Raw genomic sequence first — 15,963 nt, 5'->3', positions numbered from 1 at the left:
ATGGGGTCTTATTTCCATTCCTGGATGTGTTTTCTAGTCAAGGATCTTAATGGGTTTGAAAATACCACAAGGGTAACCTCTAATATCTGGATGAAGCCCCCTAAAAATGTAAACTAGATGGTGTTTAAACATGACATGTCTGGTGACCTCAAACATGCTGCCGCTTCTGGTTAAACCTCATTTTAGTTCTCTCTGTCTTTGCTAATATTCAGTAACCTACATAGTTTTAATGAACTGAATTACGGTCCGCTGCGTGACTGTCTTGCCCACGGGACTACATTTCCACCCCAAAATTAGAACAAAGAAAATCTTGAGCAGAGAAGATTAGTTTTCCCATTTCGTTTGATGATAAATCGAGGGCTAGCACCTAATTACATCTTCTAAATGAAAAGCCATGCTGTGCTAAAGTTGGCTGCCTGACCTGTACCCCACAGAACTCAGTGTATAGTCTGCCCAAAGATGAAATTCTCCTCCATAAATCTTTTCTCTTCCCTGAAGAATCCAATCCTATTAAAACAAAACAAAAAAAACAATGGCATCTTTCCTCTGGCAATCGTTGACCCGTTGCCAGCCCAGGTTTCCTGCTCCCAGACGTTGGATTGTGCAAACCTACTCAGCACTGCCGTTTACAGAACAGACTCCATTTACCCAGGTATGTTATGTAACCTGCAACCTGGAGTGAGATTTCAAATGCATTGGCCAATATGTGTGCTGTAGGAATCTAAGACTGACCTCATTTGGAAAGGATGTTATGATTTAAATAGTCTAAGTTAATATACACATGTTTTATTCATTTTCCTTTAAAATAGGCGAGTATCAGGATTTTAATCTTGCTTTGCAAACTGGCTCGTGTCCAATGTAGAGGACAGGCATTGAAAGAGCTGGGCAAATCTTCTTAAGCCGAGGGAAGCACAAAGTCACTTTGTGGCTTGGAGCTTGCTCGCTGGCGACTGCACGGCACACCAGGCAAGACTTGAGGTTTGATAAAGCAAAGTTTTCTCAAACTAGGTCTCCCGGTTGCCTGGTTTCAAGCCACTATTCCTTAAAAAGAAAAAAAAAAGTGGATTTGTGTTCCCTCAGCTTTAGAAATGGCATATTGCTCAGTACAGAACCTGCAGGCTTTCTTTAGAATTGTTTTGTGTCTTCTGTAAAGAACCACTCTTATCCACGGAACTGCACAGGGTTGTATATACTGGGTTCCAAGCACACAATTATAATATTTGGAACCTCTGACTGGTTCCAAATATGAACCCAAGAGTGTGTTGTTGAAAACAGAACAGGGAGCTTCTCTCACAATCCGGATACAAGCAAATTAGACCTGTATTTTCGATTCCCACATGTAAATAGGAACTACTATTTTGAAAATATATGCCATGATATCAAATGATGCTTCTCAAGCACTGCAATGGAAAATTAGAGGCGGTAGCTTCTTTATTGCAAAATGTCTGACGTCAGATGTCTTGTAAACATCTAGTTATTAAAGAAAAAAAAAAAAAAACACATTTAAAATGTTACTTTCTATCTTTTCATTATTTATGTAAAGTGTATGTTTTTTTTTTCTTCTTCTCCTTAAGTTTCTTACTGTAGTGTTTTAAACAGCTTGAATCTTTTAAATCCTATCCCCGCTTAATCAATCACCCGCCTTGCTAACTGTGTACTCGTTAACACCTGAGGGAAACGGGTGCTGTCTTTGGCGAATGGCCTCTCTTAGAATGAATATCGGTTTTAAACACACAGTGGATTACAATTAGATTAAAACTGCAGCTCGGACTGACTAAATGTAGCGACGCCGTTGAAAGCATTAACTAAAACTTTCACAATGTTTACAAGCCGAAAGGGAGGGCGTTACGCATATCTTCAATATAAAAAGGCAAGCTTTCCCACTTTTTTCTACAGTAGTACAAAGCAAACAAATTGTCCAAGACAGTAACACACCGTTTAGAAACAGATAGAGCAGTCTCGCCTTGCAGTTTACACTGGGCGTGGCTTTAGCAACCAAGTCAAAAAGTTTGTCTTGGGTTTAAAAAAAAAAAAACAAGATTGGTCAGGAAATCCATAAGAAGACACTAGCAGCAGGGGGTGAACACATCGAGCTACAAAAAAAAAGGTGTACAATTGAAAGATAGAAAAAAAAAAAAAAAAAAAAAACCTGGTATTTGATTCTACCTGCCCGGTCTACCTGCCCCCAGCTTTATTGGCTCCCTGTGCAATGCTGCTGGACGAGCGGATTGTCACCCTTTTCAAACAGAACCTGCAGCACACGCTCACTTACTGGAGCGTGTTCTTCAGTTTCGGACTCTGCATCGCTTTGCTCGGTCCGACCATCCTGGATCTGCGGTGCCAGACACAGTCCACCTTGCAGGAGATCACATGGGTGTTTTTCTCGCAGCAATTCTGCCTGCTGATCGGCAGCGCCGTCGGAGGAATATTCAAAAAGACGTGAGTGTACTTCTTTCTGCATCACGACGACATCCTTATTAGTAGGGTTATTACCAGTCGTAGTGGCAATGGTGGTGTATTTGCAATGTGTGTTTAATTAATTAATTAATTAATGGGTTATTAGCTTCCAGAAATGTACCCCTCATAGTCAAATGCAGTATGTCGCATAATATACGCCGCTGTGTTAACATTAAACTTATGGAGTCCGAGTTAAAATATGTGCCTACACCTTAATATAATTTGACAAGGGTACTGTATGGCTAGGCTGACATGGGTCGTATAGTATGTTATGGTTTAAAATAATTACATAAAATACAGCATTGTAATTTACACGGGGTGGCGGTTGCCTCTCCTCTCCTCGCCTCGCCACCAGGTAAACTGCTTGGCAATTCAGGAGCCTGATAAAGACCCAATACAAAGAGCCTGTGTTTTGCTATTGGCATCACAAGTTCATAATGACTTTCATGCCTCGCATTAGTAATCATGTAGTCAGAAAACAGTCTAGGAATAACATGTTGCAAAAATAAACAGAGGTAGAATTGTGTTACAGCTGTCGAGATGTTATATTGTGTGAACTGACACTATTTCCTTTTTGCTAAGCAGTTATCTAGTCATGATGACACTCGCATCCTACATTTAATAACTCTCAAGGGACACAAAAGCTAATACACAGTTTAGTGAAGCTTCCAGGGAAACTCGGTCCCGGTCTGGGTATTTCCATATAAAACCATTTCATTAGTTTATTGATTGGGTTTAGCTATTGCCAGCTTCTTTCCTGAAGATGCAAGCAGGTGCTTTGAGAGTGGCTTCTAGTTGTATTATATATTAATCCCAATTGTTATATGAAAGTTAGCAAATGCAACATATGGTAACTAACTCTGTGTGGTAGTTATGGCCTGTTAATGTCTAACCCTGTTTTATCAATCTCAGTGTGCAGTGTTCGTGGTAACTGATCGCTTTCCCAAAAGTCCCAGTGTGCGTCAGAATGCTTTTAGTGCCATATCTCTCTCTCTGAGGGCGATGGTAAATTGAAACTTCGGGAAATGAATGTTCGTTCGTCACAGCTGGATGGTGTGTTTGACACAGCTTTTCAAAGATATCGGGTACCGCTGCCGGTACTACTTGGCTGATAAGGAAAATAAAACAGAAGGGGCTTTTGTTTGGGATGCTTTTTAGTGTTTAAAAGCAGCAGCATTACACATAAAAATGAACAGCTAATATGGGGAACTGTTTTCAGCCTATCCCTTGCTTTGTCCAAGCAAAATTAGGATGCTGGGCTCCTGGGAGGAATCGCATGACTGTGTAACTCGTAGAAGTCCATAGCAGTATTATGAGAACGTGTAACTAACGCACACATTCATTAGAAACTGAGGACTTTAATAATATGACAAATACTAGTAATTTTTCGTTAATGTTATCGTACTAAACTGTTACTCGTTGCTGATCATCTGGACCTTAAACATCTCAGTTGTAGATGTTTTGCAGGAAGGTGTAACTGGGTTCTCCCCCTGTCCCGCAGGTTATTCTGCTCCTTGACGGCTCTCTTTGTCTCCTCCCTGCTCATCTCGGTAGTCTTTGCCATCATCCCGCTGTGCCACAATGTCCTGGTGCTGGCAGTGGTCATGGCGGTGGCAGGGCTGGCCATGGGCGTCATCGACACCATCGCCAACATCCAGCTGGTTAAGCTCTACCAGAAGGACTCGGCCGTCTTCCTGCAGGTCTGTTCCTCCTCATCCTTTCTCCAGGACTTCAGAAACACTCCATTCACACATTCTTTGAGATAACAGGGAGTTGATTAGATGCTCTAAAAATATCGGTCTGTGGCTTAACCTCCAGCAAGGTACAATCAACCCCTTGGGTGTTTTAGCTAGTGCCTTCATCAGTGTACTAGCCAAAATGTTTATCTACGTTTACTTACAAAACTATCATCCCTCACTCCTGACGCACGGCCACGAAATCTGAACAGAACTGGGGTAAGTAACCTGTTCTGACAAAGGACTAGATTCACTGAGCAAATTCTAACACAACAGGAGAGGCATGACTAAGCCATTCCTACAGGGCTCTTAAACACACTGATGCATGAAGTTTGGCAGCAGCAGCAGCAGCAGCAGCACGTCATTGCTCCCTTTTAAAATAAAAGCAGTACACATATGTTCCTGGGTAGCTCTAAATGACCTCTATACTGTACATTACAGGAAAGCAGCAGTGGTGGGGGTCCAATAGAGAAAGCTCTGTGGCATTCCTGGCTTCAGCAGTCCTGTGATCCTTTGCTCCCGGGTGCAGTTTCTTGTGTGTCATTTCCAGTTTTGTGTCCTCTCTGTCTCTCCTTTTCTTTCGTTCATGTATTGCAGGGCTGCCTACTCTGTGACAGATGCTTTACCAGGACCCCTACAAACCTGACTCGAACTCTGCAAACCTGTCTGTGATGTAGTGTCAGCTGTTCTGCTTTCTAATTCCCTTCAGGCTCTGCATTTCTTCATTGGCCTGGGCGCCCTGGTGAGCCCCCTCATTGCGGACCCTTTCCTCTCAGAGACCAACTGCTTGCAGGGCAACAACACCAGCAACGCCACCGAGGTCATGCACCACATCCGGCACACGCTGACCAGCCCGTCTGCCAGTAACCTGTCCCAGTACGAGCTGCCCATGGAGGGAGAGGTGGTCACCCAGGTCTCCTACGCATTCTGGATCATGGCTCTGATCAACGTGAGCCAGTCTTTACTGCTTTCCAACTCCGTGTTCTAAACAGAGTTTAGTGTTAGGTCGTATTAAATACGTTTTTTGCTTGGGATTTCAGGGACGGAAATAAAGACTCCCATTGCATAGCAGTTTGATACATTCCTGGGTTTGCTACAAGTGTTTGTTGCAAAGCTCATGATAAAAACTGGACTGATTGAAACTGCTATGCAATAGGAGCCTTGTTTCCATCCCTGGTTTTCGCGATCATTACTTTTGAAGCTCGCATGAGTTCAGAATGCAGGGCAGTTTTTAAACCTGTACTGTAGATATGATGTGATAAGGTGTACTGATGGTCAAACTAGGGGACAGTGTAATAAGACCCCAGGGCAAGGACAAGGGCTGTGCAATCTCCTTTTAAAAAAAAAAAAAAAAAAAAAAAAAAAAAGAGAAAGGAAGTCCTGCTGCACTACACAGTGCATTGTAACTGGGAGGCCCTGTGTTTACTCATGCTGTGTGATACTGCTTAGCTCCTGTTCACAAGCGCCTCGGCAGCAGCTGGAAAGCTGGATGGTTCAGGGTGATTTCTCAGCCTGGGCCGTGTTTGCACAAGCAAGGTGTGACTGTGTTGTCTTAGAAAGCAAAGGTTGGCCTGACCAGTTAACCCAAATCAAATGATCTTCAGTGGCAATGCAGTGGGTCAGTATTACTGCAACGATGAAACTGCCATTGGTAGAATAGTACTGTTCATGTGACCAATCGTATCACAGTAACTGTGAACCAATGCCCACTAATAATCCCATGGCACCATATCAGTGCCACTTACTGTATTAGAGCCAGTATACAATATTTCTTCCATTGCCAGTGCTGGTATAACCTGCTGTTCTGTTTCAGGTTTTTTTTCAGGTAATATGCTGGTTGTTCAGAGAAGTTTTAGTGTAGAGGGGAAAAGCTCTTTATACTGTAAATGGAATACCGTGACGGTGAGGGTTGTTATGAAATGTTATGGCTGCTCTTCCATTCCAGCTGCCTGTGCCCATTGCCGTGTTCCTGCTGATGAAGAGGGAGAGCATGGTACCCTGCTGCAGGAGCTCTAGCCCCCTTCTCCTCACTCGGGATGAGCTGGCCATGGAGACGCAAGGCACGGACGCACAGGACCCACCCAGCAAGGACTCCGACATGGAAGGTAGGAGTGGAGAGCCACAGCTGAGCCGAACAACCACCAGGAGAACATGGCATGTTAATCCAGGATGATATCCAACACTTGTGCTAGACAACCCTGCACTGGTTGGATCTTCGCATCTTTTATTTCTGAGATGACCCAGACGAGCATCGCTGGTCTGAATGGCCTCGTCTCGTTCATTCCTTTTCTTATTTCCTTATCGCTCAGTCATATAATGTGTTGCTCTGTTAAAAGGACCCTAGATTGGTAGAAGCAGTAAAAACAAGTGGAGGTTGAGAAGCTGGGCGCTGAGCTGCGTGTTCCCCTGCAGGTCACGGCAGTCTGTTCAGTTGCTGTCGGGGGGAGCGGCTCCAGGACGTGCCCGTGTCTTTCTTTGGAATCTACATCTTGGGCGGGCTGGTGCTGTTCATGACCGATGGCATCGTGGTGAGTGGGCAATGGGAACAGGCATTCTGAACAGGACCACTCCTGAAACAAATACAAACGTCGCTTTTTTCATTGACGGCGTGTATGATAGTTTAAACAGGAGCCTGCTGTTTACACAGAAGGATTGTCTGTTTATTGTACTATTAAACATATTCACTGCCTGATACACAGATGCTTAATAAATGTAGTGCATTATACATAGTGATCAGCATACCACATAATGCAGTCTGTTACATCTTTACAAACTACACTATAAAATAGTGTCTAAAAACTTCATAGAACAAACAACACTTTTTAAAATAATATTTCAGGATGGAAATGACTCCTAATGCATAGCAGTTTCATCCATTGCAGGTTTTAATACAAGCTTGATTAGTCAGTGTATAGGTAACAGGGTGTAGGGGTCTTAATAAACTCATAGTAAAACCAGGCTCAAACTGCTATGCAATGAGAGTCGTAGTTCCATGCCTGCAGTTACAAGGCATTTTCTCCTTTCAATAAATTGGAGCGAATTACTTGAGAGCATGCTTCAATGCACGTTTCTCGTCTCTTCTCCAGGGGGAGTACTCTGGCTTTGTGTATAGCTATGCAGTAGCCAACCCCATGAATATGGCCCACAAGACGGCTGGCTGTTTGGCCAGTGTGTTTTGGGCAGCCATCACCGTGGGCAGGCTGGGGGCCATCCCGCTCTCCTATCGATTCAAACCCGCCGGCTTGCTGCTTGTGAACCTGGTAAGTACCGGGGCCTCCTCTGTCAAAAAAATTGAATCTGGAACCCATGTGGTTCCCTGTAACTGGCTTTCAGATCCAAGCTGATTTGGAAGGCTAACCAGCTGCCAATTCTTGCAAATCAGATGAAGATGTGGCTTTTCAAAGTTCGATTCTGTTGCCTGCACCTGCGCCTGTACTGTTCAATCGTCAGGATACTGTTGCTCCTGGGTAGTGATCCTCTCTGGCGTCCCAGGTTGTGTGCTTACCCCGCCTCTCTCGTCTCTCCAGAGTGGGGTGATTGTCACGGTCTTGCTGCTCCTGATCTTCTGTAAGAGCACAGCGTTCCTCTTCGTGGGGACCTGGTTCCTGGGCATGTTCCTTAGCAGCATCTTCCCCTGCATGCTGGCCTATACAGAGGACATCCTGGAATACCAAGGTAGAGCGCCCTGGTGCGCAGGGTCGCTGGTTCACGCCCAGCCTTCGCCCAGTTACACTTTTAATCCAAGATTTACATGGTAATCCAAAAGGACGTAGTGTTTTACTAAACGTGTAACTAAACAACTTCATGAAGATCTTTCATTGATTTATAACTTTTTTTTCTTTTTCAGAATGTGTAATCATTTATAGCGCCTTCATGCATTTTACACCACTGAAAACCAAAGGAACATTTGATTTGAATACAAAAGTGAACTATAAAGATGGCTAGAAGTCAAGTTTTTTAGAACCGGATTCGCAGCTAAACACGATCTCTGCTAAATTTGCTTTGTCGTCCTAACGATTCATTGGCAGTCTTTGCTTTCACCCGAAACGGACCTGTGTATTACAGACTGGAAGCTGCTGTCTTTTGAGACAGGTGGTTTCTAGCACAGATTATATCTTGGTTAGCTTTCTAAGCCATTGCTGGTCAGGTGGTAATATCTTTATGGTTCTGTGGGTAACGTGTGGCGCTCTTGTTTCTCAAAGGCTGTGCTACGACTGTTTTAGTGACCAGTGCTGGAATGGGGGAAATGGTCTGTCAAGTAATGGTTGGATTGGTACGTACCACTCTCCCCTTCATCTCCTTTATGTCCAGAGTGGTAGCTAGGCAACGGAGGTACTGTACGTGACTCCTGTGTAACCCTAAACTAAATAACTACCTGAGCGAGCTGCCCACACAGTATTTCTGATTGTTGTTGTTTGCCAGTGTCTTTGCTGTTTTTGTTTCTTTAATTATCCCATTAAAAGCAATACAAAAAAAAAGCTATAACAAATATATAAATAGAAAATAGACCGCAACGTGTCTCTGACTCAAGTTTTTACAATAACATGTACTGCTTGATACGGCCACCACTGATATTGTGGGCTCTCCTATTCATTGGCATAACATTAATCATCTCTGTCTGTCCGTCTCTCTCGCTTTCTCTTTAGATCATTCACATTAAGGGCAGCTACAGCTTCCTGTTGTCAGGGATGATCATTGGCTGCCTGGGCTTCATCCTTTTCTTCATCCTGCTCTTCTTCCACAGAACGTACAAGCAGCATCTCACAGGTACGACCCAACCCAACCCAACGGCATCAGAAGAGCCTGCTGGCTTTTTTATTATTTGTATGCAGTGCAAGCATGAAATAATTGCATACAGCTACCACAGTTTGTTGTTTAAATGCTTTTTAAAAGCCGTTAGGAGGACAGCGGATTCAGTTTAATCCTAGGGTCAGTAACTGCTCGAGTGCACTTCTGAGTGGAGTTTGTTTTGTAGTGGGGCTCGGAAAAACACACATCACGGAATAGGCAGCACCGCAACCATGAAGGAAAGGAGAGACACACAAGAAACTGCACCCGGGGGCAGAGGATCACAGGACTGCTGAAGCCACAGAGGAGCACTTCTAAATGCCACAGAGCTTTCTCTACTGGAGCCCCTGCCACTGCTTTCCTGTAATGTACAGTATAGAGACAATCAGATATTAGGCTAATTTATTGGAGTATTTATTATATCCTTTTCACAGTGATAATGTTTTACCCTGAATAAATTGTTTTGCAATTCACTTTTTGACAAAGCTGAGGTGTTCACCCAATTATATGTGTATAATATAAATACATTTCTGACAAAGAAAGAGTTTGCGACTTAAACAGGTTTACAGAATAAAAAATCACAACACAAAATATCAACTACTTATAAACAAACCTAAACCAAAACTGTAAAGAAACCGAAGTAATCTTCAACCCATCGAATGCCAGCATAATCTAGTGGCAACGATATTAACTAACTACAGGTTATATATAAATACTGTAGCTTCATACAGAAAGTAACTACCTTAGTTTGTTTACCTATAGATTTGGGGGTGAATGGTGAACAAAGTTTCTTTTTCCTGTAGATAGAGTTGTACACACGACATACTGCTTGTAGCTTCAGATATTTTATTGCTTGCTGTGAGGAACAAAAACAAATGTGTTACTTTATAGTGCAGGTCCAACTCTCTGTGGAAAATGCAAAAAAAAAAAAAAATTGTACGAGAACAAAATTTACCTGAGCAGCTTGGCAGATAGACATGTCAGGAGGGTTTAGAGCTGAATGCGAGAGAAAACACATCAGCAAACCTATTGAAAAATAAAAATATAATTAACTGGCCTCGGGAACACAACTAATATTTCCTATCATTTGTTACTACATCGCCAGCACCTTCAAGAACACTATATATAATCAGTGCTGGGGCGCAAGCAGAGACAATGATAAGGGCACAATTTTGTCAGGCTAAAAATATGTAAATGTAAAAAACTATTACAAGGACTGGTTAAAAAAAACATAAACAGTTATTTACTGTAGAAACCACTAAGATTACCTAACGTGTGTTAAAATTTCTAATGCATCAAGATATCATTAATTAATAATATATATATATATATATATATATATATATATATATATATATATATATATATATATATATATATATATATATATATAGTATATTTGGGGGGAAAATGCTGGTGTTTGTAAATACTGTAACACAATTGAATTATAACGTTTTATGTCAAGATGTATTAATAAATACAGTGAATAGTGTTTTATTGCTCAGCTGCTGTATGGTTCAAATGACCTTTTTATTATTTGAAATACTGCATAACATTCAAATCACACGTGCCTGGTTCTGCAGTCTATGTTTAACTCTCAATTACCTTATCTTATCTTGGATAAGGTAGTCCAAGATTAGTGCTTTTCAGGGGCGATAATGATGTACTTGGAATTAAAAACAAAGTCGTACCTTTGATTTAGCGTTCTTACGTTTTCCCTTCACTCCTGATCTCTGTTGCTGAAGTTTAGCTTTTCCCCCCTGGCTCAGGAGCTGCGACGTGTAAATCCGACAGCCAAACACCCTCCCTCGGCTGGGTGCTGGCGGAACAGAGGAAGGCTCTTACAAAGACTTAACAGCTTCCCTCTGCGCCACTCCCTTGATCAAGACACCAGCTTTACATTAACGTAAGGATGAGAGGAAAGCGGCACACAAAACAGATCCCTAACTCCACACATTGAATCAAACCCCAGCAAATTCAAGGTGTCTCTGTCATTGTGTCATCAGGTGAAACGATTGTTTACTCCTTTTTCTAAAACAACTTATTTTAAATGTCTGTTTTGGTAAGTTTACTGGGTGTGTTTTTCTCCTTTCTGGCAATACTGTGCCAATGCCAGCTTGTGAGGAACTCTGAGAGTCTAGCCCTGAAGTTTCTTATTAGTTATTCCTGTGGCACATATAATCAATGATACCGACACAGGCAAGTACCAACCACAGAGTGGCACCTCCTAAGAAATGCATGCCCGAGACACCAAGGAGCACCAAATAGCCTTCAATAACTTGTCAGAATATCTGAATTGGAATAGCCAGATTCTGCAATATTTACAGCACAGCAAATCTTACAAAACACCACGTCCACTTCTGGCACTTGCATACGCAAACACCATCTCTGTTCCCACAGCGTGCAGTAATCTTGTCGCAACAATGCCCGCGGTTAAAAGGTTCCCAGACCCACAAGGGAAGGCATTGTTCTTCCACATAAATATTTATAGCTCCTTCCAGCTCAAGGGCATGACATTGCGTCTGCCACGGGTTGTTCATTCAGCATTGCAAGGCTTTCCCATACGTGTTGTCATTTAGCACAATACACACTAGTGTGCGGTACTTCTCAGCTATTTATTCCACACAAAGGGCAAGTGTTGACAAAAATAAGGGCTTTAGGAGTTTGGCTGTGCAGCCACTGTATATTTGTATATTCGTTTGACTGGCTGGCTTTGGCTTTTTGGTTGCATGGGTAGCTGTCCTGTACTCGGCTCACCCACATTCATACTCGCAAATCCATTTCCTGGGGTCTTTACATCTATTTTATTAAACCGTATTACCAGCAAGCTGTACTCACTTCTACCAGTTTACAAGTAAACGGAGAACAAAACATACTTTTCAAATGCAGTCTCTTAAAGACAAACACACACACATTTCGTTATTGGCCGTCTCTTATGCAAAATTCTCATCCACTGAAGTCCTTTTTTTTTTTCCTACAGACTTACCAGAGAACCGTAACTATCATAGATCCAATAGCGAATGGGTTTAGACCCCCAACAATCTCATTCACCTAGAAGATAATCCAGTTAAATGACAGTATTCAGAGATATTGATTTGTCCACCGGGTGGCACTGTGGGCTATGGGAAATGTATACCGTTTTAAAAGGGGAAGTTATTTAAGCTACACCTATAATAATATTTAGTTATATATTTTTTTCTTTACTAGTTAACGTATTAAAAGAAACAAACAGAACAAATTCTTGTTGTTGCAATAATACAATTTTAATTCCCACCGCTTACCCTTGTGAAAATCAAACCTGTCCCCACAAACCATGTACTGTACATAGCCCAGATACATTTGTGTAAACATTTCAAAAGCATAAAACAAACAAACAACACATATCATTGCAGAAGACAAATGTATACAAGCACTTAGTTATTTTTGTCAGTTTTATATGCAAAATATATTCTTTATTTTTTTTTAACCACAAAGTACAAATTGAAGAGTTCAGACAGACCAATATATGCTGAATATTAATGATAATAATACAAATCTTGATGTAGGTGAATTTGTAGCACAGTTCCCGTACAGTACAGCCTTTAACATTTAAAAACTCCCCGCCCTGCATCAACTCCAATACCATTTTCGCTGCTCTCCCAATCACTGTAGAGCATAAGCAGACACTGTCTTACAAGAAAACCCTAATAACAAATACAGTTTGATTGGATGCAGTGACTGTGAACGCTCTGCAACGTGCATCTTAAACTTCAACTGCACAAGGCTTGTTAAAGAAGTGAAAATGATGCTAAACACAGTAGAGAAATAGTATTTAAAAGGCTAGAAGGTTGACACAGGTTCCTAAAAGGCTTCAAGGTAACATGGGAAGCGTAGTTTACAAACAGCTTGGTGACAAGGTTAACTGTGGAATTCATTAAAAAACTAAAACACAGCCGAGCAAACACGACAGTACGGTGCACAGACCTGACAGGGTCACTCTACTGCAGCAATGTGAGACACAAGGTTATCTACGTGATCTCACATCAAAGCTTGGGACTGCTGTGCTATTTAGATGAAATATACTTCTCAAAGTTTGGGTAGGTTTAACATACCTTTGTCAAGGGGAAGTGTGTTTGAAAACTAAACAGTGAAGGTACTTATCAACTTCTGATGCCATGAAAACTACATTCACTTATTTGAAATCAATGAATGTGCTTAAAAATATGTGAATGCATACATCCCATTTTCCGATCACGATTTTCAATTTTTTTTATTGTATTATTTATTAGCACGTTTAAAATATTCATGATAAAGGGCTCAACTCTGCTTATAAAATTATTATTATTTTTTTTTTTTTTTTGCAATTTACATAGTAGGGTTTTGGAAAAATAAGACATCTTGAAAAAATATCGCTTTTAAGATCTACATCCAGTTACAATTAAAACACTCTGCAGCATAAAGCGTTTTGTGCAGATTTACTCAACACTGCATGTTTGAGAACACATACGCACGTCTAAAAAGAGATACAAATTGCCATTTAAACACAGAGAAGAACAAAAACCACGGCAACATAACAGATAAGCTAAAACACAACTCGCACATTAGAAAAGAGCAATGCAATGATATTTAGGAAACTGTACTGCAATGCCTGCAGTATGTTTTCAGGGATCATGTAAGTGCCAGCAAGTTGCAGCCAGGGTTGGGGTCAATACCTGCTTATTCAATTCCGATTCCTTTTTAAAATCAATTTCAGTTCAAACTCTGGTGGAGAAATATTAATTGCGATTGTTCAACTGCCTGCATTTGAAGCTAATATCTAGGCTAGCAAAGACTTCAGTTGAATTAATTTGTTGCCACTGTGAGCAGCTCATTTTTACATTACGCTGTTCATTGCAATTTTGGTCAGTAACGTGTTGGAATTGATTAAAAGGGAATTGATTTTTACAAAGGAATTGGAATTAAAAGAACAGGATTCGACCCCAGCCCTGGTTAAACCAAATCAAATGCAGGTGCAAGAAAAGAGACAGCAATAAACGACAGAGTTAAAATTGAAATTCCTTAAACCATAAGGTCTGGTTTCCATGAGCACCGCAGAGCTGAAACTTATGAAAAGTATCCAAAAATATATATATTTTTCTATATAATATTCCACATTTTGAATATCCTTTCATGTAAACGGCTTCAGCACAGATTTCTGTTGTCCCATTAAGAACACACAATGCAAAGAAGGGTGATGTGTATGCATAGTGTTTGATTATGGGCCAGGGGATAATGGAAAGGTCACCTCTGTAATGTTTACCATGCTTGTGTTTTATTATAGTAATCTCTGAGGCCTGAGGCATATTTGATTATGACTCCTTTGAAGGAGTGAGCTAACATGCATTTGCCAAACCAATTTTAGACTAATTTTCTCAGCCCCAGTTAGAATTAAAGACTGCCAGCAGGTTTTCTGCTTGATGGAGGCTGATATTCAAGACGTATCAATTGATGTCCTTTCAATATCGCCTGTGTATTCACTGTATTGAACAATCAAGAGTCACTGGAACAAGTTAAGAGAACTGGAATCTGAATCCTGTTTTTGCCCATTCGTATGAAAGGTGATTAAATCCATTATAGAACTATAAATCTTTCAAAAACCTGTATTTCAGGCTTTTATAGGGAATGGAAGTTCGTGACAGGTAAGATTTATACAATGGATTTGTTAGTTACACGACTTTAAGCCTACTTTAAAATTGCAGTGTCTGTTAAAGATCGCGAGAGGGTTCTCTACCCTCTTTGTAACAAGGGTGGCGTAGTCGGGACTGACAACTGTCCCACTCCTGTCAAAAGAAGTTTTACCACCTGGGCAGAACTGCTGCTCTTGCACGTTACATGACACAGCGCAGCACGGGACAGTGTAAATGTGCAACAAGGGATTCCAGTTTTGGGCTTTTCCAAGCAACCAGATTTTTGTCCCAAAGAAATATAAATGGGGCAGCAAGGAATGGAATTACAAAACAATACAAACTGCAGCGTGGTCACTGTAACCACAGCTTATCATAAAGGAAAACCAGTTACCTAGAAAAAAAAGAAGAATCACTATAGACTATTTTAAATCAGCTGTCTGTGCAACTTAAAATTACACTGCCGTACTGACTAAAAGCGCTATCCTAGAAAAATGAAATGAAAAAAAGGAGAATGTATTCATGAAGACAGACCATGATCAGATTGCCTATAAAATATTAAGACATGAAGTAAAGCTTCACTCCACCAGAACCCGTGGACAATCTGCAGTGCTTCTGTAGTTCCTTGGGATTCATGACTGGGAGGTCAATAATCAAGTCTATATATTGACTGTCCTGCTGGTGCTTAAGGCATCAGCCCAAGACCAGAAGCATGCTCCATTGGACAAACCGCTGGGATCATCACACTTGACTTGAGTAGTTCATAGAGAATCTATGATCCCATCTTCTCCATCCCTACTCCAAGCACAGGACTAGGAGCCCAAAACTTAAGACCCACCAGTTTCTGCAAGACCACCACCTCTTACGTCCTTCTGGAAAAAGGACTGTTAGTTCTTGGCTAACTAGCACTGCTAGTTCTTGGCAGGCTGTTAGCTCGCAAGCTATTTTATTTTTACCTCTTTCAATATTTTAAAATAGAGCGATAGTTTCGTTGAAATCCACTCAGCAAGTCTCTCTCATTAAAAGGATAAATGTATACATTTTCTTCTTTTTTTTTTATGAAAGCAAAGTGGATTTAGCAGGCTGCTAACAATAAGGGCTTCATGAAACCAGCTGCAAATTCCCCAACTTACACTAGCGTCTGCACCGGTTTCACTGTCCTCTGTGCATCTTATTGCTTCCTCACTTTGAAAAGCCTCTCCAGATGCAACACTTACTCCTCTTCTCCATGCGCCGCAGCTCATTAAGGGTAGGGAAATGGATTTTGATTCATTTAAAAACCTTAGGAACTACTCCTGCAGGGCACAGAGACAGACTCCCCGGTGATCGATCCAATTCAG

At 41.3% G+C, this 15,963-nt stretch overlaps 1 protein-coding gene across 1 annotated transcript; it reads left to right on the top strand.

Annotated features, from left to right (window-relative positions):
- The first annotated feature begins 1,713 nt into the window (after positions 1-1,713).
- LOC121304641 (major facilitator superfamily domain-containing protein 4A-like) lies at positions 1,714-9,943 on the top strand. Its single transcript, XM_041235889.1, has 10 exons — positions 1,714-2,439; positions 3,959-4,157; positions 4,903-5,142; positions 6,139-6,298; positions 6,606-6,721; positions 7,280-7,453; positions 7,721-7,868; positions 8,396-8,466; positions 8,840-8,960; positions 9,169-9,943. Exons 1-10 carry the CDS (start codon positions 2,210-2,212, stop codon positions 9,198-9,200), a joined length of 1,491 nt encoding a protein of 496 aa, XP_041091823.1. The 5' UTR covers positions 1,714-2,209; the 3' UTR covers positions 9,201-9,943.
- Positions 9,944-15,963: the final 6,020 nt, after the last annotated feature.

This window comes from Polyodon spathula, chromosome 39 (assembly GCF_017654505.1).
Source record: "Polyodon spathula isolate WHYD16114869_AA chromosome 39, ASM1765450v1, whole genome shotgun sequence".
NCBI classification, from domain to species: Eukaryota; Metazoa; Chordata; class Actinopteri; order Acipenseriformes; family Polyodontidae; genus Polyodon; species Polyodon spathula.
The sequence above is the reverse complement of the archived record's forward strand: the minus strand, read 5'-3'. Positions and strand labels throughout refer to the sequence as shown.

Excerpts from the sequence above, each read along its gene's own strand:
- LOC121304641 (XM_041235889.1), top strand. The coding sequence starts at position 2,210 with ATGCTGCTGGACGAGCGGATTGTCACCCTTTTCAAACAGAACCTGCAG. Across the intron at positions 2,440-3,958 it reads GGAGGAATATTCAAAAAGAC|GTTATTCTGCTCCTTGACGG; the intron begins GTGAGTGTACTT and ends CCTGTCCCGCAG. Across the intron at positions 7,454-7,720 it reads GCTTGCTGCTTGTGAACCTG|AGTGGGGTGATTGTCACGGT; the intron begins GTAAGTACCGGG and ends TCGTCTCTCCAG.